This window comes from Fusarium poae, chromosome 3, assembly GCF_019609905.1.
Source record: "Fusarium poae strain DAOMC 252244 chromosome 3, whole genome shotgun sequence".
Classification (NCBI taxonomy): Eukaryota; Fungi; Ascomycota; class Sordariomycetes; order Hypocreales; family Nectriaceae; genus Fusarium; species Fusarium poae.
The window spans coordinates 7,764,838-7,787,028 of NC_058401.1; the positions used below are offsets into that span (position 1 = coordinate 7,764,838).

General features: G+C 45.9%; 9 protein-coding genes and 1 non-coding gene across 10 annotated transcripts; 4 read left to right on the top strand and 6 right to left on the bottom strand.

The window, feature by feature from the left end:
- Positions 1-109: 109 nt before the first annotated feature.
- FPOAC1_010023 (uncharacterized protein) lies at positions 110-1,736 on the bottom strand (the record flags this gene model as incomplete). The annotated part of the gene is made up of 8 exons (XM_044854425.1): positions 110-360; positions 417-484; positions 552-937; positions 985-1,052; positions 1,108-1,144; positions 1,217-1,398; positions 1,449-1,584; positions 1,641-1,736. The coding sequence occupies 8 exons, from the start codon at positions 1,734-1,736 to the stop codon at positions 110-112; spliced, it is 1,224 nt and encodes a 407-aa protein (XP_044707095.1).
- A 757-nt stretch (positions 1,737-2,493) lies between these two features.
- On the bottom strand, positions 2,494-6,025 carry FPOAC1_010024 (uncharacterized protein; the record flags this gene model as incomplete). The annotated part of the gene is made up of 4 exons (XM_044854426.1): positions 2,494-2,888; positions 2,941-3,505; positions 5,133-5,806; positions 5,860-6,025. 4 exons carry the CDS (start codon positions 6,023-6,025, stop codon positions 2,494-2,496), a joined length of 1,800 nt encoding a protein of 599 aa, XP_044707096.1.
- An 889-nt stretch (positions 6,026-6,914) lies between these two features.
- Positions 6,915-7,496, bottom strand: FPOAC1_010025 (uncharacterized protein; the record flags this gene model as incomplete). Its single annotated transcript, XM_044854427.1, has 1 exon — positions 6,915-7,496. One exon carries the CDS (start codon positions 7,494-7,496, stop codon positions 6,915-6,917), a length of 582 nt encoding a protein of 193 aa, XP_044707097.1.
- A 421-nt stretch (positions 7,497-7,917) lies between these two features.
- On the bottom strand, positions 7,918-9,857 carry FPOAC1_010026 (uncharacterized protein; the record flags this gene model as incomplete). Its single annotated transcript, XM_044854428.1, has 2 exons — positions 7,918-8,417; positions 8,465-9,857. The coding sequence occupies 2 exons, from the start codon at positions 9,855-9,857 to the stop codon at positions 7,918-7,920; spliced, it is 1,893 nt and encodes a 630-aa protein (XP_044707098.1).
- A 1,217-nt stretch (positions 9,858-11,074) lies between these two features.
- Positions 11,075-11,146, top strand: FPOAC1_010027. Its single transcript has one exon. It is a non-coding gene; the product is annotated as a tRNA-Arg (tRNA).
- A 456-nt stretch (positions 11,147-11,602) lies between these two features.
- Positions 11,603-12,591, bottom strand: FPOAC1_010028 (uncharacterized protein; the record flags this gene model as incomplete). The annotated part of the gene is made up of 2 exons (XM_044854429.1): positions 11,603-11,783; positions 11,831-12,591. The coding sequence occupies 2 exons, from the start codon at positions 12,589-12,591 to the stop codon at positions 11,603-11,605; spliced, it is 942 nt and encodes a 313-aa protein (XP_044707099.1).
- Positions 12,592-13,136: 545 nt separating this feature from the next.
- On the top strand, positions 13,137-13,602 carry FPOAC1_010029 (uncharacterized protein; the record flags this gene model as incomplete). The annotated part of the gene is made up of 2 exons (XM_044854430.1): positions 13,137-13,277; positions 13,330-13,602. The coding sequence occupies 2 exons, from the start codon at positions 13,137-13,139 to the stop codon at positions 13,600-13,602; spliced, it is 414 nt and encodes a 137-aa protein (XP_044707100.1).
- An 870-nt stretch (positions 13,603-14,472) lies between these two features.
- FPOAC1_010030 (uncharacterized protein) lies at positions 14,473-17,167 on the top strand (the record flags this gene model as incomplete). The annotated part of the gene is made up of 6 exons (XM_044854431.1): positions 14,473-14,936; positions 15,855-15,890; positions 15,942-16,371; positions 16,423-16,560; positions 16,610-16,914; positions 16,963-17,167. 6 exons carry the CDS (start codon positions 14,473-14,475, stop codon positions 17,165-17,167), a joined length of 1,578 nt encoding a protein of 525 aa, XP_044707101.1.
- Positions 17,168-17,425: 258 nt separating this feature from the next.
- Positions 17,426-18,682, top strand: FPOAC1_010031 (uncharacterized protein; the record flags this gene model as incomplete). The annotated part of the gene is made up of 3 exons (XM_044854432.1): positions 17,426-17,618; positions 17,682-18,466; positions 18,521-18,682. 3 exons carry the CDS (start codon positions 17,426-17,428, stop codon positions 18,680-18,682), a joined length of 1,140 nt encoding a protein of 379 aa, XP_044707102.1.
- Positions 18,683-18,897: 215 nt separating this feature from the next.
- FPOAC1_010032 (uncharacterized protein) lies at positions 18,898-20,689 on the bottom strand (the record flags this gene model as incomplete). Its single annotated transcript, XM_044854433.1, has 4 exons — positions 18,898-19,913; positions 19,965-20,199; positions 20,253-20,415; positions 20,472-20,689. 4 exons carry the CDS (start codon positions 20,687-20,689, stop codon positions 18,898-18,900), a joined length of 1,632 nt encoding a protein of 543 aa, XP_044707103.1.
- Positions 20,690-22,191: the final 1,502 nt, after the last annotated feature.

Below are 22,191 nucleotides of genomic sequence, written 5' to 3' on the forward strand. Positions count from 1 at the left end.
TCAGACAAAGGATATTAAATTAATAGATAACTGGCCCCTAATCAATTTAGGGCACCACATGTCCAGTGTCTTTTACTCCTAGTATTCCTGCTCAACGCCTCTTTTTCGCTCACTTGCAACTACTACCTATAACACCTGCTTCCTTTTCTGATCCAACGGCGGTCATATCGTTAGATACATACTCCAGCGACCGTGTCCTGAAGATACCGCTGGTCTGCTCTGGATCCGTATTGCTGTGGCCCCTTCGTGATGTTATAAACGTGTGGGCTCTTCGCGTCAATTGCCGAATATTAGGCATACAGCCCACCACAACACCTATGCACAACTCGATGTAAGCCCACATAACTGCTTTTACAGCTTCTGTTAATGCTGGTCAGTGCTGGCTACAAAGGTAGATTATTTCGGTAAGCAATTACCTTCAGCGTCTCTCGCTACTTGGTACTTTACCAGATAGTAAAATCTGGTTCCGCTGGTTCCGATGATTCTGAGATTGAAATCAGCCTTTGCCCACGTCCCTTTAATGAAGACAAGGAAGGTCTAACGATACTCACAAGATCCCGCAGCTAAACATAGACATCACCCCGATTTTCTTCCGCAGCTTGAGTCCCAGGTGGTATAGCTGGGTAAGAGGTAATATCACCATCCAAATGTCCAGTGCCATACTCAGAATGCCATGAGTCAGGTACAAGAGCTTGTCGCTCAACACATTGCCATGTGGGTATGAATCAGTTGCTCCCGTCCAGTTCAACGAAATTGGGTTCTTCTGAAGAAGTAATAAAACGACATATAAAACAGCTGAAGTAAGATTGACGAATTGAGTACACCAGACCACGATTCGGAACTTGTGGTCTGGGAAGATCCGAAGGTAGAAAGCCAAAATCGAAGCCTTCACTAATCCGAGGACGATGAAATATGTTATTTGTTGAAAAAAGAACATCTAGAAGATTATTAACGTGGCCAGCTGTGTAGAGTATGATGACTCACTTTGAAGCAAAAGACAAGTTTCTCATTCTTAATTGTACGTAGATCATGGCCAAGTCCATTCGAAACCACTAAATAGATCAGTACATTATTCTGTCCAGATGTGTAGTTCGGATAAGAACTTACTCAATTGGAGAAGAACAACAAGGGGGAGAATAAGGAACTATTCCCTCGGTCAGCATACTACTTCTTTTCACATGTCAAGAGCAACAGCTGCGATTCAAGTGAGACTTACTGCAGCAAGTGACATGAATGTGTCGTCGGCGCCCCATTCGGATTTGTACAGGCACTTGGATATTATTCTGAGAATAAATGCGCCCAACGCAGCACCAAATATCACCAGACTCGAAAGACGCAGTGTTAGGCTGCTGTTTTGAGCAGGTACATCACACTTTTTAGCCGCAGCATCCAAAACCACTGCCACGGTCAGCGCGTCGGTCTTCTAAAGTCGCCATGAGTTTCTCTACCTTGCGTCTCTGCAGTGTTGCAGTTCTCTCTCAGGCAGGCACCTATTGCCTTGATGAATTCGGTATTATCGCACAACTCCTGTTTGGACTGGTGCGAAAACTGCGACATGGAAATGATGTCGAGTAAGCATTTCCCCTGAGTTATCTTATTAGTTGACTTGGTATTTACCTCCGTGATGGAAGACGACTTACTCCACATGCTGGCAACGCCTCGACTTTCTGAGCTACCGCTATGTGTATGCCCAGAATTGCTACAACGAGAGTGGCAGCAAATGTCAAAGACCGCATGTTGCAGGCATATTCTATGGCAACCGTGACAATAAGAAAGCCAAGAATATGGGATCTCAGGGGACACGGGAATAGCTTGGTCTTAGTGTGATGACTGAGATAGCCAGTTATCTGGAATGTGATGCTGGGTATTGTGGCGCTGGCTAGTAACCCGAAAACGGAATGTTGCAGATTCTCCAGCGCCAGGAACAGATTCTTCACGAATTAAAAGTCTGGGAAATTACCAAGTCGCTTATTTTAGCCGTAGTCTAGCTGCCATTCTGTAATGATCGACCTACTAGGGACGGGAACAGTCCAAGCCATCACGACGAGGCACGTCCATACCATTCCAGCATATAACAAGTGGCCACAAGAATCTACAAGGCTACAAGTGCATTTGAGACAAGCCTATTGAGTAGTTTTGCTTTTTTTGCTTATAAATCTGAGTAAAAGCGAAGTAGGGCTAGTGTCGCTAACTGAGACACTTCAATGAACGGGACGGAGCCGTTTCGGCAACAGAACACGGCTTAGGGAACGTCATAACGCGACAATCGCGTCAAGGGTTCGAGGGTGGCTGATCAATCAGCGGAATGACTCTGACTAGCAGTAAGAAGTAAAGGACATCGAGTATACAGAGCTTATTCTGAATTAAATGTCTTTACCCGACAGGGGTTAATAGAGTAGTGACTGAGGGCTCACAGCAATGGGGAGGGGAGAAATGAAGTAGGATAACAGCCTCAGCTAATACGATTTAGACACAGACTTTTATTACATGATTTTAACGCATATGGGAGGGATGGTTACAACTAGCATCCGCTCTTTCTAGGCTAGTACAGTGTAGGCAAAGTCCAAGTTTCTTGATGAGATTGTCCAGATCCCGACGGCGGTCTTCCCTGTATGCCGGGGGCTCATGGTTGTACCCGAACTTGCACCGACCACTTCGTTCCTCAATAACTGGATCTGTCATCATCTCCGATTTCTCCAATGCTCTGGAGATGGAGTGACTTTGTAAGTCTCCAGGCAAAAGGAATTCTGACTGCAAAGCCCTCCTATATGCATGCGCATATTTGCTTGTCCAGTCACACTCGTTGAAACACGATTCGGCCCCACCTCCTGAGACGAGAATATGTGATAATTTCATTCTTGCAAACCCTCTCTGTTCTTCTAGCAAGACTGTTCATCCGTTAGCCGGTTATATATGACAAAGAAGTTTCGAGGTACTGACAGAATACCCTCCATGGCATAACAGATTCAACTTCGTCGGTGCGGAGATTAAGATAAGAACCACCATAGTTGAGTACTAGGGCTCTAGTAATCTCACTGAATGCTTGCGCATTGCGAAAGATGTATGCCGAGGCAGTCAAAAGAACCAGACTCTCGGGTTCATCTCGAAAAGTTCGAAACCAGGATTCGCTTGCAAACCTTAGGGCATTGACAAAATCATACTTGTCTGCAGTCATAGCGATTGCAAGGATGTCGTCGGCGGCAAGTGTTTGGGGTAGTTTGTCATTCTGATAGTGTATAACATAACAGATAATTTCCAGTGCAGCAGCGTTGTCTTCAGGCAGCGGTAACTCAAATTGCCCGTGTTGTTCGAGCATATCATGGCCTTCCTTCCACTGTGGCCCCAACATGGCGGAGAAGGGTTTCGATGCAGCCATCAATAATATGGAACGGACACGGAGTTTTGTCTTCTCCGGCCCAACGAGAAGAATAATATCGCCATCTGGATCAATCTCGATGACTTTGTCGGTATTGGGGTCTGGACTCTCCATACTAGTTCCTGAGATCTTGTCGTTATTGTGAGATGAAGCTATTGAGAGCAAGATCTTGATCACCACGGGTCTGAAATACCCCGCACATTATCACGCTGCATAATTACATTAAGAATATTCGGTATCCGTTGCATCTTGTCACTGATAATGCAATGCATCAAGTTAGCGGGGTATACGTTGGCTTGGCTACTTATAATAGTTATCTTTCAAGATAGATGAATGGATTCAACCTGACCAGATGCATAGTTGGCCCAATTCTTTGCAACAAATCATCAGTTATTAACCCAACTTCCTCATACTCCAGGTGATATTTCAAGCTGGTATCGAAAGTGGACTAAACACAAGAACCCACTGTAGAATGAACTGCCGAATATTAAGTAGTTGCTGGATTTCGAAAACACTAAATCATCGGTGAGATGGCCGAGTTGGTTATGGCGCCAGGTTAAGGTTAACCTTAACAGTAATTTCCTGGTGGAGCAATCCTCCTGGGTTCGAGTCCCAGTCTCATCAGCTTTCTTTTTAACATCTCCTACGGATTGTTACGCCCTTTCAACAATGATTTTTTTCTTTATCAATGAACAATTATAGCTTCATCGATGATATATTAATTTTTACAACTGGCACTATGACCTCGGCTCTAGATAATTCTGAAGATACTGCCTAGAGGGGATTTCACGAGGACTCCAGATATTCCACAGTGGGGTTACCTATAGCGCACTTATTGGTCCCACATAGTGTGATATCACAAAAATAACCGCCAACATGGAAACTGCGCGCTTCGTAGAATCCTGCAAGAGGTTGCAAGCATTTCTAAGAATAGCTTTCATATTAGGAATAGTTGTCTACTTAACAAGAGAACCCAGGGATAAATACCTCTGCTTAGTCTACTCTGTATATACAGGAGAATGCATTTACTTTTTCTTATTTAATCCTGTCAAGATTGAGATAAGCTTGTATAGCTCTGTGAGTAATTGTTAATCCTTAATCTTATAACTGGCGTTCCTAATATAATAATTCAGAATCGTAAACTACCTACTTCAGCACTTCAATTGTTACTGAACAGTCATGTCTGGCGCAACCAGGTATACAGTCTATGTGGCTGTACACAAGGGTAACCCTATAGACTTCTCAAAGTATAGGCATACTGGACTCTGGTTTGTCCCTGAAGATAGTAGCCCACACTACTTCTTCCATGTCAAAGGCAAACCCTCGGAGTTCCTGTTTGAAATGCGCAAGAATTGGGACCCTACGACTTCTGCAACCTTTGCCAAAAAAGTCATGGTCGGGAAAATTCAACATCCTCTGACATCTTCTGAGGTTGAGCAACATATGAGATCTGTCACTGTGGGTAACGACGACTATGAGTTCAATTGCCAGCAGTGGGTTCAGATGGCCTTGCTGTCGCTCCGTCATCAAGGTTGCTTGACTGAAGAGCAGTATGATGCAGGAGTGAACGGGATGATTGATGCAACAATGGAAGCAGCGGATGAAGATCTAGCATAATGAAATATTTTCGCACTCAGGCATGGTGATGCAGATGTTCGAATGAAACAGACGGGCTTTATCAAGACTGTACATATACTAGCTAGGAGTTCTGCCAATGAGATATCGCAGTGTAATCGACCAGCTCATCATGGTATACTTCAGGAAAGATGTCCACAGCATATCGTCTGAAGTCCTTATCAAAATTACGTTGGAAGAACTTGACGTACTCCCAGTACTCCGGATACCACCCAGCGTCTTCCCAATCCACTAGGCCTTGGATCTTTCCATCTTCGACCAGAATGTTTCTGGGTGCCAAGTCGCAGTGTGAGAAAACAACTCGATGGTCAGTTCGTAGCCGCCGCGAAAACGCTTCGCGCAAAAGCGGGGGCGTTGGTTCGTAAAGAGCTGAAAGCAAAAACTCGTTGAAATCTTTCTCATTACGACAAGGCGGAGAATGATAAGTAAAGTGTATCCTCGTGTCCCGAATTTCCGTCCCGTCACAGGCGCCAATAAAGTCGGTGGGGGGTGTGATAGATCGCATCTTTTCAACGATTTGTCTGATTTGCTGGGCAATGTCCTTCTTCTCTTCAACAGACATGTTGGGCCACAATTTTTCCAGAGTTTCCCCTTGAATATAATCCATAGTGATACGGACCTCACCATCAGATGTTGTACACGTGTCACGGACGGATGGAGCTGGAATACCGGCATTGACGGCGACTTTCAAGGCTTCTGCCTCGCCTGAGGGTATGCGTTTCCCTGCCTTGACGACAGTCTTATCGGCCTGCAAGATGACTTTACGATTGAATAGCTGATGCAGAATAACAGAGCCTATTAGGTCAGTTGAGGATAACAGCTATAACCATGAATGAATGTGAACTAACCTGGCTCCATCTCGTCTTCTGGTTCAGATTCATCAGAGGACCTTGCTTGCCCTTTAGCCTTTCTCCTCTCTCTCATTCTAACCTTGAGAGCAGACTCGCCCAGTTGTTTGCCACGAGAGCGCGATACAGCGTATGTAGTTGGAGTCGTTGTTGTCGGTTTATCCATTGTTTGTAAATACTGTGAGTTTGAAGAGGAGAAGTATTACACAAGAGACAGACAGAGATAAGATATCGGGTATTTTCACTAGCGGGGTCCCCCGCTCTTTGCATACCTATGTATAGGTACGCGCACAGATAATAGTGGGGCAACACTCAATCAAGTTGCATCTGTATTAGTCACATTTTCAAAGAAATGCACAATTTACTTACTCTATAGCTAGCTATAAGGTATAATATTTAGAAACTATACAGTGACCTTGTCGAGGTATGCAAATGGAAGTGAAAGACTTGATTTACTCACCAAGTGATATACATCATGATCAAGAGTGCGAAAACTACCACAGAGGAAGAGGGAAGTTTTTAAACATGTCCAGGTGACAAGATTATTAGGCTGTCGACTTAATTGGCAGTACTAACATAGTACGTACATTGAATTCTGACACTCTATGCATACCTTCGACAGCCAGTCAATGGTCAATGTCTTAAATTGTCATCTGGCCCTGACCCGTGATGCTAGCAGCTTCCTAGGGAAAGCTTTTATTAATTTTCAAATGCCGAAGACAATACAATAACTCATTTCAGGTGTCTTATCAGACCTATCACTCCCCTGTGGCTAAACGATCGTATACTATATAATAGAAATATATCCCGAAGACAATATAAAATTGTATTGTGTTGTCAATTGATTATATACTGTATTAATTTATGAAATTGGGTAGCGCGTATAACCCCCCCGGAGAATTCTTATATTAATTAAAGTCTTAAATAATAGAAGATAGTTATCACATTTTAAAAGCTAACTAACCAGCCACAAAAACAGATTATCGCTAGCGATAACTATATGCGCTACCTAATTCCATGAGTTGATACAGTTGATGTGAAGTCCCAAAGAACTACTACCCGTGTAGTAGCCCCTGCAAAGCTTCCTCCGTGTCATAAGCCTTAAATAACTCAGCTCGCAAAGCTGCAATCTCATCCTTCTTCTCCTTCCTCACACCTTCCAGCATAGCTTTAGCTGGACCAATAAGGTGGGCATCACTAAGCTCCATAACAACAGCCATAAGCACTAGGCTATCGCCCATCTGCTTCAACTTGCCATCCGCATCCAAACCGTTCATGATTTTCAGAAGCCTCTCAAACTCTGCATCACCTGGCTCAAGAATGACTCGTAAGACGGCACCTGCATCGTCGCTGACCAAGTACTTGTGGTATAAATTGGGCTGGACGGTCTGTGGCTTTCCAATCTCGAGGGGCTCGGCAGAAGACTCTAGAACCTCGAGATCGGGTTGAGTGCTTTTATAAACAGAGATGGATCCCTCCATGAGATCAAAAGTTTCTGAGAATCGGGTATGGAAGTGAGGTGGGACAGTTGTGCCCGGAGTCATGGTTTCGATGAAAATTGTACGCGTGCCATCATTGAGAGTTGTCGACTCCTCAAGGCGAAAGCGGCGTTGGTCCCAACGGCGTTCTGACGACATGACGATTTATGGTATTGACAAGAAGGGCCGCGGAAGTGATAAGCCAAGGTAGATGAGTTGGGACCTTTCTGAGAAATAAAGGCAGGTACTGCGCCTTAAATATTCATGGCAACGTAATAGATCCAAGGCGTAGTGCTTATGGCTTAATAAGCCTGTCTATCAGTCTAAGCTCGGTGAGATGTTACTGAATCCGGCTAGTAATTGTGAAGGATTTTGTGATTTCCAAGGTAAAAACGGTTATCTAATTTAATTTTGCGCTTAGATAACGATAGTTGGTAATGATCAACAGATATCTAAGCGTACAAAGAATAACAAGTCAGAATAATAGCGCGTCGAGCTCTAGACAATAAAGCCACTTTACATATCAATATCTGGAGATTCCTGATCCAAGACTATATGACATCCAAACATAGATCAGCACCTAAAACAAGACTTCTCCTCCAGTCATGCTTCTACCCGCCTTGGGAATTTGAAGGACGCCAATCTTGACAAGATCCTGAGCAAGCCTGGGAATAAGACCATCGCATCCTCGCGCGACCATGATGTCAACAGTGACCGGCAGACTTTCATTATGATTGGTTATCTCGCTGAAAGATGGTACTTCTCCAAGAGGGTAGACACTGTCTGGTGCTTCACTAAAGATGGACATCTTGCTCAGACCCCATCCAAACGGCACTTTAGGAGGATCACGATAGATGTCTCGTTGTCCAAAGCTTCCAGTGCTATCAGGGTTGAGAAGGATGGCAGAAGAACATTTCTTGGGGTCCTTGTCTTTGGGTAGAACGTTTTCATTAAACCAATCCATGAAAAGGGTCTTGTTCTTCTTGGCATCATCGAGGATTGAGTCTGGTTGACTTTCGCCCCATGCCCAGCGAACGCTGGGAGAAGGGTTGATATATGGCGTACGACCGTCATGAGCAGCTAAAATGATTAAATCGAGTACAATAATGATTTTGGATTCAACTTACCAGCGTAGTCTTTGAAGAATGGCCGCTTGACTAGAGAAATCTGCTCTTTGGTGATCAGGGCGGGATATGTCAAGTTCAAGAAATCAGTCAAAGGCAAATCTCGGACAGCGTTTGGTCCTGTATGAGCCCAGTGCTTATCAATATCATACTCGGTAACATGTGTATCGAGGTAGTCAGCCAGATCGTTAGCGAACCGGTGCAAAATGGCGCCATTGGGAGTGTTATTGGCAGGGAAATTGAGAGCGTAAATGGTCTTCGGGTATGTCATATCTTTCTCAGTATAGGTGGTGTAGTTGGCCCCATACATCGCGGCTTGAGCTGCTCCCCAGATGTATGGATCGCGAGTCAGAAACCCTGCGGTATCCATGGTTGGTGAAAGAGGCATAACATTTTCCAGAGACACAAGACCGTGCGTTGGCCTGTTGCCAAACACCCCAGTATTGCCAGCAGGTCCACGGATAGAACCTCCAGTGTCACTTCCAACTGCGAGGTCTAGCCATTCGTAAGATGCCACTGAGGCTCCTGCACCCGATGAGGATGAAGATGGGTTCTGATAGCCGTCTCCGCGGGGGTTGAAAGGCGCATGGTAATCGACCCAATCCGCCGTCGGACTCTCACCATTGGCAAATTGGGAAAGCTTCTGTGTCCCGACAATGACTGCACCAGCATCAATTAGGTTCTGGATGGCTAGCGCTGTCTTGTTCGCGGCAGGGTAGAGGTTATACCAGGCACGGTTTCCTCGAGAACTTTTAACGCTGGCAAGGTCGTATAGATCCTTGACTCCAACGCGAATACCCGCCAAAGGCTTGTTCTTTGTGCGAGTAAAGTACAGGCGTGATGGAACCCCGATAGTTAGGGAACTGCTGCTTCGGGCATGTGACGAAAGAGTCTGAAAGGTTCCGTCTGGTAGTTGGAGAAGAGACTCCATGAAAGTTCCAGAGAAGTCATCATAGAGTCGGTACGCTCGGTGGAGTTCTCCACTATTTGTGTTCAAGAAATAAGGCCCCGAGGGAACATGGCGAGCTGATTCCAAGCATGACACAGTGGACTGGATACCACTATGAAAGCTTGTGTCCTTTGCTTTGCAGTTGGGAGTGTTTGTAAGGAGAACTGCTTGTAGGAAACCAGGTCGCCAAACGTCGTCTTTTTGTCTCCAGTCCGAAAACAGGTTGCGTAGATCATTGAGCTCGACCTTGCTGCTTACTACTGTGAGGGGAACAAATGAAAAAGCATTTGAACTCTTGACAGTGTGAATGGCATCAGAGTGGATTTTCTCCTGTGCTATAGGTGACATAAAATAGTCAATCCCGTCTAAACTTAAGGACATTCCTTGAGGTCGGAGAACCTGTGCCGCGACCGAAACGGCCAGGATCAGCGACGAAACAAATCGCATGGTAGAATTTGAGTGGCAGTATTGAAAGGAGTAAATCGAAACAAACAAGGCATCTGTACCGAGAAACCCAAAGACTTATAGAAAACATGGTAAATCTATTAGTCTAGATGCAGTATGTTGATAGGCATTTCCCAACCTTGCCGAAATCTGGCCAATGTGACCTGGCAGTTCTTATTACCTAACTAGAAACCCAGCCACTGAATTGAGGATTCACCTGATTGCCGATTTATTCCCTCATACGGTTGGAAATCATGACAGGGAATATTTTACTCAAGTGTATTGGCTGTATCATTGATCCTTGACCCATCACCTCGTTCTATTAACCAGTTGAGCAGATCCTACTTCAGCGAATTTACGCACTAAGATAAGCTTGAAGTTATCTATCAAGATAAGACGGTGGTTAGGATAGACCCTTTCAGGGCAAGCGTTATCATTCTTTTGGCCAGCTAACGGGATTGGGAAAGATTGTGTTCGAAATGAGGGGAATCCTTGTAGGTAGGAAAGTAACAGCATGATATCACTGTACAACACTGGCAAAAGCCAACATATCCCAGCAGTATCTAAAAAATGCCCGACAACAATTCCTTTTGCGATAACAGATATAAGTGGATATCTTCTATGTCGCTCTGATAAATACAATATTCCTTGTCAGCGGCATGTATAAGAGGCTTTGTGCCAGGGATAGTCTAGGGTAATAGTCGTTACTTCAGTTAACCTCAGCTGATCGTACCTGCCTATACGGATACCTTTGCTGTCTGTCCTTCTCCTTGTTTGCATCATTGGTTAAACGGAGAAAGAAAAGGTCGAAGTCATCTCACAGCGGTCCCAGTGTTGTCTGCTACTAGTGTAGAAGACCTCACTTACCTGTGGCCTTCTTCCTCCCCCCCATCCTTGCCTTGAGTCTAGGCTCGTCCGGCCGCATACCACGTGAACGCTATACAGTATAGGCACTTAAAGTTTTCGTGAGTGAAACTTTTATGTCTCAGTGATTATTATCTGACCTAGACGGAAGATGCCAAACATGAAAAAGTGAAGGTTCGTTAGCGGGATCACCCGTTCTCTGCATATTACCTGCAGATCTACAACGGTTTGCAGAAATACTGTCAAACAACTTGATTTCTTTCCAAATCTATCAGTCCGACTACTAGCAAGGCACAACCGTGTGATGGTGTGTCCGCCGTCGTGATAGAGGCTAGTATCAAGTGCAGAAACCACAAGGTCGTGTGGCCCAATGGCAAGGCGTCTGACTACGAATCAGAAGATTCTGGGTTCGATCCCCAGCATGATCATGAATTCACACTGGCACGAACCTATGTGTCAATGTTTCTTTTATTTCTTTTTTTGTCTATTTACATGACGTGACTCACAATCTGTGAGCCTGAGAAACATTAGGGAGGAAACACTGCTGTACTTGGCGAAAGAAGCGCAGACACAAGTGAGTACCTACTTTGATGAACTTGAAATCCTTCCTCAACTATAACCTCATTCAGTGCTACGTAGAAGTGCTACGTAGAAGTCCCACGGGATTTCGGACGTTTTCTTAATCTTACGCACCTTTTCTAAAAGACATTACAAGGTGTAAATAATTGTATCCATAAAGGTACCTCTAGGCCAAAGGTTCTATCTTGACTAACTCGTGTCAGGTTAATGTCCTATGTAATTTAAGTTCAAATTCTAAATGTAAATCTAATAATAATGAAGGATAGAAAATAATGGGTAATAGGCTATAGCTAGAGACATGAGACCTATTGCAAGCCGTAGTGTTGTTCTTGTTTTTCATTCTTGCCGAGGGCTGGAAACATTCTATACGGGTGGAATATAGTAACAAGTCCGGTGGCTAACAGTATCAAACCACCATCAAAAACATAAAACAGGGTTTCATTTCTCATGACCTTTGCTGCTGTTGCTGGCAGTGATTCAAAAATGCTGCGCGATATAAGCATGGGCGTCTCTGTGACAGGAGGGTGACTTACCGGTAGGTGCAACGGATGATGATAGCAGTGTAGGCCACAGCTAGAATAATACAGAACACTTTAGTTCTCTTGGCCATTGTTGTGCTATTCTCAAGAGGCATTGAAGGAGATTCAACTCGGTTCAGATCCTCAAACCCAACTCGCAAGCTCGCCCTGCGTCGCTTCGCATATATAAGCATCAGAGTTGCACAACATAGCATGTTGATAACCTGAAATGCAACTCCACCAATGACAAGACCTTCTCCAAGTTTCCTGGTAGTTTCGTTGACTTTGCCTGTGGTGCTTGTGGCCATTACACCACCGCCGATGACCTGGATAAAGATAGAGATAATATCCGTGCCAACAAAAACAAGAGGATATAGCTTTGGGCGCATCATAGACCATTGTGTTCCATACCATATAACGAGATATTTGAAAGTGATAGAAATTGCGGCCGCGAGTAATGTTGGGGCCAGTAACAGAGTGATGAACTGAATGAGAAAAGCGTTCATGTTCCAAGGATTCTTAGCGAAAGCAAACCGCCCAATGTAGCCGAGAAGTTCAAACAGTGTGCCGATGCCGAGCCAAATCATAAATGACCACATTCTACCACGGATACCATACCAGAGTTGCATGAGAAGGAGGATGAAAAAGGCGATGACAAAAAAGGCCGAGGCCCCTTTGGAGAGATAGTCGCCAAAAACAGTGTACTCGACCTTGCAGAAAGAGGTGACTTCATGGCAGTTATCGTAGGTGGGTATGGTGTTATTATGAGTGGACATGATGAATGAGAAGATGTGGTGATGTGATAAGTAATTCCAAGGTAGAAAAGCAACTTGATGTCGGGCTTGATACTGATGTTTGAGTCTAAAGTAAATCACATTTTCTGAGGGTACATGTGTGTGTATTAATATTAATATGTACTTATGGAAAAAAAGGAATCTCTGTCATTAAACGAAGCCTGGCGGCCTCCTTTCTTCTCAGCTGAACAGGCTCCTTCGCGCTTGCATGTCAGCCCATCTAAGCCACGCAGTGTTCCGTATCATTCATTTAATTTATATCCATGCTGTCACTCCATGGACCAAAGAATGGATATAGCCAAGACCGACTCAGCTTTCAAGGGGGTCCAGGGCGGGTCCGGGGCATTTCTGATCTCCGTTCAGTCAGCCAATGAGAAGTGATCGGACCGGGGAAACTTCAGCCCACCACCAACAGTTTCTAGTTCACATCTGACAATAACCTGACAATTATCTTTTCTGTGAGCCAAGATTAGCTTTTGACCCTAGACCTTTTCTAACCACGATAACCAATTTGGTTCTGCGTCTCTATGGGCTCCACACATCGAGCGGAACCGGAAACCTTCCAATGTCCGCCTGGTAGCGTCGACATCAAACCGGCGGCGTGCCTCCAGTGTAGTCAACGGAAAACGAAATGTGATCGAGCAAGCCCTTGCACAGCCTGTATACGAGTACGTTTCAAGACAAACGAAACTGAACACCCTGTACTGACCATTGGCAAAGTCCGACCTGAGCTGCAGTGTGCCCGGCCCACGAGCTCCGCGTAAGGCGCGACGCAGGAATCATCACGATATCCACGACAGGCTCATCAGGCTTGAAAATCTTCTTCTTGGACTTCAGGAGATTCCAACGCAACATCAAGGTGGAACTGGTATCGATGGCGTCAAGTGCATGATGCGTGAGGGGCATAGCCCAGAGTTTGGTACTAGTAAATTGTGGCACATTGCCTTTCAAAACGTTCAGTGCACTTCCATTCGCATCGAGTTCAAGTTCTAACCTAAGCAGTTTGATAATGTGAAGAAGCAAATTGATGAGGAGATAGAGGAGCTTGGCCCGTGGCCTGATAATGAGATGCCATGGGATCCTAATTGCGCACAGGAAATTACCTGTCCGCTTGACGAAAGCTCAATGCCAAAGACGCCGGATATGAAAAATATCCCAGACCCGAACCAGATTCGTCTCTTGGGGGAGATATATCTACAGAGGGTTCAGCCAGTCACGAGTTTGCTACATATCCCGGTATTCACTGACTTGATCACATGGGCCACTTCGTGTCTTATTGACATGCCTCCAATGACTAGAGCGCTGATGTGGTCGTGCTTTAGCATGGCCATAGCGACTTTGGATAAAGAACATTGCAAAGACTTGTTAAACCTAGACAAGAACGAGGCAGTGCGTTTATTCTGCAATCGGTGCAAAATATCTCTTTTTGAGGCAGACTACCTCGTGAAATTTGATCTCGACACAGTGAGATGTCTAATACAACTCACGGTCTGTACCTCATTTAATCTGCTCCATTCGAACCTACATTGACAGTATCAGATGTCTTCTCAGAATCTTGACAGTGAAAGTCAAGACTGGATCTTCAACGGCGTCTTGATGAGAATGGCCTATAAACTAGGCCTTCATAGAGATGGTACAGAGTTTAATCTTAGCCCCTACGAGACTGAAATGCGCCGTAGGGTGTGGTGGCAGTTGACGTTGTTGGAGGTCCGTAAGTCAGCTTTGAGCGGCTTTCTCGAGCCAGATTTACCCCCAGACCGGACTACAAGATTACCACACAACGTCAATGACCACGACCTTTTTCCCGACATGACGGAAGATGTAGTTTCTATTGATGGACCTGCCGATACAACATACAGCGTCATGACATACGAAGCAAACAAAATTCTACTTGACTGCTGTGGACTCTCGCATATTGAAGACGTTATTGTTAATCAGCAGGATTCAAATCGCCACAAGAAATCCTTACCCATATCAGCAGCAGCTTGCCAGCTTTTCATTACGAAACTCAACATACGACTCGGTGTCATGGAAAAGCTCTACTGTGACGTATCTGCCGGGCCCATATACGAGGCAGCTATGCGCATCAGACCCGGCATTACCAAAATCTTCACTGGTCTTTCTAATGCTATAACCGTTGCTTCTGAGCCCAGCAAAAGCTTTTACGAAAATCATATAGACCTTGCAGAATATGCTCAAGACTCTATCGAGGCTATGCACCCCTGGTTTCGCTGGACGGCCTGGCTAAATTTCCGACTTCGGGAGGTTTATTACTCCATTGGTGTACTGGAACAAGACTCTAACGAAGAGATCCTACAACGAACATGGTATTTATTGGCTAGGTACTATGGCAGTTATGAGTCACTCTGGAACCTCGAGGATGAAGCTGTTAGAACAGCCGCTTACATCGTTCTTCGGGCTTGGGAGAAGAGAACATTAGAATTGACTTGTAGATTCGGGCAAAGGGAGCTTATAGCGCCAGCATTTGTTCAAAACTTACAACAGATGCTGTTGGGAGTAGAGCTTGGTAATTTGGTGTTGGAGGATGTGTTAAAATGAAATAAATAAACTATTGTGGTGTGGGTAACTGAGCTTGTTCCGAGGGTGCATGCCCGGAGGACATGTCAGCTAATGCCAAGAACATTTACAGGGTTCCTGGATTGCGCCATCGCAGGTCTACAGTGAGCAATCCGTCTCAACAATGCAACTTATCTTGTGTAGATTGCTTTGTTGTCTTTTTCTTTTCTTCTCTCGTCCTGTCACGCTATAATATGACATATATGAATTCAAATTTATACATATTTTTTATCCGCGCATGCATTCGATTCTAGCCTTTTCTAATTTTATCTTTGCTTCCAGATCACAAGTATTGCACTTATAACAAGTGGCCATGTCGTTCCGAAGAAGTGTCTTGGCCCAGATGATCATCTGCGGCATTATCGCGCTGCTGGGTCCTGGATTATGGGTAAACAACAACCTTTTTTTCTTATTTGTTGATCACAATCGGCTAACATCTTCCAAAGAATGCGAATAATTCTCTAGGTGCAGGCGGCGCACTTGAGCCATATCTAGTACGTTGAAAGACTCTATGTAACGAAAACTGCTAACACGGCGTGCGTAAACGCTGGAAACTCGCTGGTCTTTGGCCTCATGGGCTTATTCTGTATTCTTTCTCCCATATTTGTCAACTGGATCGGTGTCAAGCACACCTTGATCGCTGGCACTCTTGGATGGTCTGTTTATAGCGCTGCACTTTATCAGAATAACCGCTACGGCACTGAGTAAGTTACTTCTTTCGTCATCAAATTCCACCTGGCTAATTATCCATCTAGGTGGTTTGTCATTTTTGGCGCTGCTATCTGCGGTGTCAGTGCAGGCTTATACTGGGCTGCAGAGGGTGCCATCATCCTCTCATATCCCGAGCATGCAAAGCGAGGCCGCTATCTGGCGCTTTGGCTTGGTTTCAAAAATAGCGGGCAACTCATCGGTGGTGCCATTAATCTCGGTCTGAATGCCAATCGTTCAGAAGGTGGCAAGGTGTCTTATGTGACTATCCTTGTCTTTGTCTGTCTTCAAGTTCTCTCTTTTCCGGTTGCTTTTTTACTCGCACCTCCGGATAAGACACAGCGACCTGATGGCACGCATATCATTGTAGAGGCCAAGACCCCAGCTAAGGAGCAGCTTCGGTTGCTATGGAAAACGATCACGACACGCCAAATTGGACTATTGCTGCCTATCTTCTTTTCCAGCTGGTTCTATTGGGTAGGATTGTGTCCGTGAAATAATGTTACTCATGATGCTGATGGTTCTCAGGGTTACGCTTCGACTTACCTCACCTTATACTTTACTGTTCGAGCTCGAGCTTTGGCTTCGTTTTTATCAGCTATTACCGGCACTCTTGCATGCATACTATTCGGCATTTTCCTTGACACTAGCAAGATCACAGTCAAGGTAGATTATGACGCTGTCCTTCGCTAATATAACATCTAACATTTCTCAGTCTCGCATACGTTACGGGTTTATCTTCTCCGCTGGCCTCTTTACGCTCCTTTGGATCTGGGTGCTCATCGTCCAGCACGGCTTCGAACAGAGGCGCCCCGACTACATCGACTGGACGTCACCAAGATTCGGTCGAGCATTTGGCATTTATATAATGCTGCAGACGAGTGGAAACATGGTGCAGAACTATCTGTACTTCCTCATTGGTACCATTGGTGATGGAACCCTGGAGCTAAGCCGATCCACGGGCTTGTTGCGCGGTGTGGAAAGCTGGGGACAGTGTGCAGCGTTTGGCATTAACAGCAGGTAAGTTGATCTGATGCAAGGCGTATGGGGTTTTACTAAATTGAGTAGAAAATTCTCGCCTTTTTATACAACAGTTATCAATGTCGTTTTCTGGACGCTCAGCTTGTTTCCAGCTTTTTTAACGGTTTGGAAGGTTGAAGGTCGTGTTGATTATGAAAACGAGTCCTACAACCCTGCTAATAAGAACAATGGTTTACCCGAAAACACAATTGAGAAAGGAGATGGTATTGAGAACCCTGCAAACAAGGCATAGAAAACATAGTGTCAAGTCTATATTCATTAATTGCTACCTACTCCAGAACCCCTCTTCCATAGATCGCCAGGATGTGCGGAGTAGTAGCCGAAGATCAACATCACAAGCCTTTCCCCACATCGCCTCCTACCGGCAATTTGTACCGGCAAATGCTTTATTCTATTGCCAAGACAGGCCGAGGCAGACTCCAAATATCCTTGAATGAGCTGGGAGATGATCATGATCAGACTGACTCAAACCTCCCGCATTATTCCCACCATGTCACGAACAACTACAGCACTCGTCGCACCCAATCTTGATGGTCACTTTAAGCTTCAGCAAGTCCGTTTAGACTCTTTACAACCTGATGAGGCGTTGGTTGAGATTCATGCTTCAGGAGTTTGTCACACAGATCTAGCTTGTGCCAGCGGCAAATTACCATGTGCTAGGAATGCCGTCCTTGGCCATGAAGGTAAGCCATCATCATCTCGGTTCCAGAGATTGTTGACCATGTTAATATTATTATTCATCTCAGGTGGAGGCGTCGTCCTTGAGATAGGATCTAGTGTCAACAACGTCTCAAAAGGCGACAAGGTACTTCTATCATTCTCATCTTGTGGGACTTGTCCCAGCTGCGTATCAAATCATCCAGCCTATTGTTACAACTTCAACCTTTGCAATTTCGGTGGAAGGCGCGAGGATGGATCAGCGACCATGTTCACCATCAAAGACGGCCGCAACAAACCCATGCACAGCAGATTCTTCGGCCAGAGCTCATTCGCCAGACACACTATAGTTCATCGAACAAGTCTTGTCAAAGTCCCACAAGAAACACCGCTCGAGCTTTTTGCACCTCTCGGATGCGGCATTCAAACTGGCGTCGGAGCTATATTCAACACCCTAAATGTCAAGCCTGGAAGTTCCGTAGCTGTGTTTGGGGTAGGATCGGTTGGTTTGGCGGCTGTCATGGGTGCCAAAGCTCGAAATGCAGGGATCATTATCGCCGTTGACCTTCAAGATTCGAGGCTTGAACTAGCAAAAGAGTTGGGCGCGACACATTGTGTACTTGGACCTGATCAAGAACATATCATTGACAGTATCCAAGGTATCTGTCCACCGATCGGGGTTGATTTTGCCGTTGACTGTACCGGAGTTCCAGCCATCATAGAAACTATGGTAGCGTCATTGGGAATGAGGGGAAGAGCCGCAACAGTTGGTGCGCCTGGCGGAATGGCCACTGCCAAAATTGACATCATGAGTCATCTAACGTATGGGAAAGAATATGTTGGGTGCTCAGAGGGTGATAGTAATCCAGGAGTTGTAAGTTGTCGAGAAAGCCATTTGACCTGGTTACTAACTATCACCTGTTCCTAGTTGATACCCGAATTGATCAACATGCATTCTCAAGGAGCCTTGCCTCTGGAGAAATTGGTCAAGTACTACGACATTGAAGATTACGATAAGGCGTTTGCGGATATGGAAAGTGGCCGTGTAATAAAGCCTGTATTGATGTGGAGACAAGGTAGGAAACTATAGTACCTATGCAGAGCCGCCTGACCAAGGTATTTACATGGTCACAAAGTTGCTGTAGCGATAAAGATACAAAACGGACTGTTGGAGCCAAAGATATTAATTATTATTCTATCTGGGCGTTGAGATAAACCACCTCAATATCTATCAATCTATAAAATGCTGCATGTCATATCTCGGAGGCATGTCATCATGAACCTTGAACTTTTGGTACCCAATCTTTAAGCCAAGAGTTCCTCAGCAATGGAGGCAACGGACTGAACAACAGGATACTTGGGCATGTTGGGCTTGTAGACAGCCTGGCACACGCCGTTGAAGTCACTTCGGGCAGCCTTCTGGCGTGTAAGCTCATCACCAGGGACACCAAGCTTGACCAACTCGCCGGACTTGTCAACAGTGTTCCAGCCAGGGCCAGCGGCAGGGTTCTTAATCCAAGCAACGAACCACTTGTGGATGGAGTCGGCAAGCTTTTGCTGAGCAGTGGTGACACCCTGGAGAGACTTGAAGCACTCGTTACCACCGTGGAAGAAGGGAACCTCGGTACCGTGGGTGGGAGCAGTGTTGGGGGGTCCAACGACGTTGTCGTAGGCACCGAAGAAGCGGTAGACCCAAGTCTTTTGCTGCTGGCTGCGGAGATCAAGGAGATAGTCGACAGGGCAGTTGAAGCGGGCATCACCGTACTGGATACCACTTCGAAGAGACTCGCTGGCGAAATCAGCGGGGTTGTAAGCGGAGATGAGGTCAGCGTCAGGAATGTGAGCACTGTCAGCGTCAAAAGTGTTGATCCAAGAGCTGAAGTCACTGTTCTCAGCACCGTAGACAAGGCTGAAGATGGTTCCCTCGCCGTCGGAAGTACCAGTCAGGAGAGGGACCTGGGAAGCGTAGCCGCCGGCATCAAGACGGGCTTGGTAGTCGGAGAATCGGGTAATGTCATCAATGACGGGGGTGAACCAGGTGTTGAAAGTGGAGTTGAAGTTCTTGGTCTGGAAGTCAAAGAGGTTGACGTTGCGGAGACACTCGAGCTGGGCGTTACCAGCCTTGGGGCAGCCAACTTCCTCGGCGACAGCATTGAGGGCCTCGTCGACGGGGGCGTAGGCAGGGCCTGAGATAGCGTTGGCGCTCATCTCAACAGCTCCCTTGAGGAAGGTCTTGGGGTTGTTCCATAGGTAGTGGTCGACCTGAACACCACCGGAAGAGTGACCACCGAAGACGATGTGATCAGGGTTACCACCGAATGCTAAACAAAGTCAGTCTCGTGTGAAATCATAGGATGACAATGCCTGCTTACCCTTGATGTTCTTGCGGACCCAGTCAAGAGCCTTCTCAACATCCAAGATGCTAAAGTTCTGGCTGTCATTGGGGTTAGCGCTCTTCAGCTCGGAAGAGTGAGGTGAAGCAAAGATGCTCTCTCTGGTGTTGAAGTTGACATAGACAACTCCATTGCGGGCAAAATTTGTGCCCTGGATCTGGGGGTTGCTGCTGGAACCAGTAACCATAGCACCACCATACATGTAAACAAAGACCTAGGACATGTTAGTCATTGATCCGATAGATATGTCGTCAAAGTGGGACCAACGGGTAGATTCTTGCCATCCTTGGGGGCCCAGATGTTAAGGTTCAAGCAATCCTCGTCTTGACGAGTAAAGGCATCATTGCTGATAGCTTGAGGACATGTTGGTCCGTAAGCCTTGGCTGTGATACGACGATCAGACTTGGGAAGGTCTTGAGGAGCCTTCCATCTGCAGGGTGTTAGTCGAATGCGAACTTTGTTCTAGCAATGGGTTCGTGATCTTACCGGTTCTGTCCTCCAGTGGATGCAGCAAAAGGCACTCCCAGGTAGACAGCGTTGCAGTGATCATCGCGGAAGCCCTCAATCTTTCCCTGAGGGACAGCAGTTGGGGGAAGAGGCGGGCAAGGAGGGGCGGGAGGAGGGGCAGGAGGAGCTGCAACGACACACGAAGCAGCCAGGGTCAAACCCGTAGCCAAAGTGAAGATAGTGTTATGCAGGACCATGGTGAAAAGGGATTATCTTCTGCCAAAGAGGTTAGGGACAAACAGGCTTTGGGCTGAAACAGAGAGGTGGATGATAGACAATTGGGTGTTCCTGCTTCCTGCAAGCCATTTAAAAGAGAAAATGTGACGCAGTGGCGTGGAGGAATAAGGCGGAATCTCCGAAAAGGGGGCCGGCTTGCTAACTTATTGGAGACGTTGCAGCGGGCTCGGCAGTGGAGTCGATAGCTAGGAAACCCTGTTGAACGCAGGGTCTTGTCAGAACCATAACCATGCAGAGCCTCAGATCAATCATATCCACGTGGTATCTAAAAGTAATGGTTTGTTCTTCTTTGGGCAGGTCCCGTTCTTCAATACAACGTCAAGGAACAAAATCGTAGCATTACCCAGATTTACCAGATCTAGACTTGCCCTACAAAGTTACAGCATCGATTGTTTATTATTGAATGCTACGCAAATTCCCTGTCCGGATGAAGCGGGCTTTAACGCGTCTGTCGGGCCGGCGTGCTATGGTTAGTGTCCTCATACTAACCTCTTGTAGCGTGGGAGCCGGCGAACGAGCTGGGAGAAGTCTGAGCTATTGATTGGGTTCATGAACGAACCCCCGAGACATAGAAAATGTTTTATAGCGTTCTCGAACGTGAGAAGGAGAAAAGGGGGCCAAATCAGTGTCTTGTCTAATGTCGCCGTTGAGGTTTGACCCTATGCTAAACACGGCTCGGGGGAAAGAAAAGCCTCTCCCTTGAGAAATATTGAGTCTAGGAAAAAGGTTAGGTAATGATGGCAGAACCACATTTGAGGACGGACCTCACTAATCTATCTTAAACAAAGTTCAAGTTGATGTGACGTTCTTGTAGGATCTGCCCCGTGCCCTGGTTGTCGCAGATCAGTTGCATCATTTTTCACATGGTTTCACGATCGTACATGTAAATCTTGAGGTACAGAAAAATATGTCAGGGGTAGTTGGCCGAAAGAGGCTCGGATCGGCAAACTCGCGAGTCCCGGCCCTAGTTCTGGTTCTTCGGTTTGGTGTGCGGATCCATGGAACCGACTCAATAACCTTAGCACCTCACCTCGCTTAGTTGAAATGTCTTATCGTCTTATCATATTTTCTTGGTGGCTTTTCATCGGTATCCAATGGAACGCCCGTACCTGACACCACGTATTTAAGTCCTTGAGCAGATTGCACACAAATTTGACTTCTCTAACCCGGTACAGGGTGAGTTGAAGGGACGGGAAGCCATTCCCGCGGCATCCGGAAGACTTGATAGGCTGTATTTAATGCCCAACGGAGATCATCTGTTCGTGTTTCTGTGGAAGAATCTGCGCCAGGATGTGACGGTGCGGAACGTGCTGCGCTAGATCTACTTAAACGAAGACACACTGGGAATGGCTTGCGAAAAAGCTTCCAATATTCCGCACTCATTAAGATCTTCCAAGAGGGAGAAAACACTACGATTATGTATCATGATATTGGTAATAATCTGCCGAGGACGGACATGGTA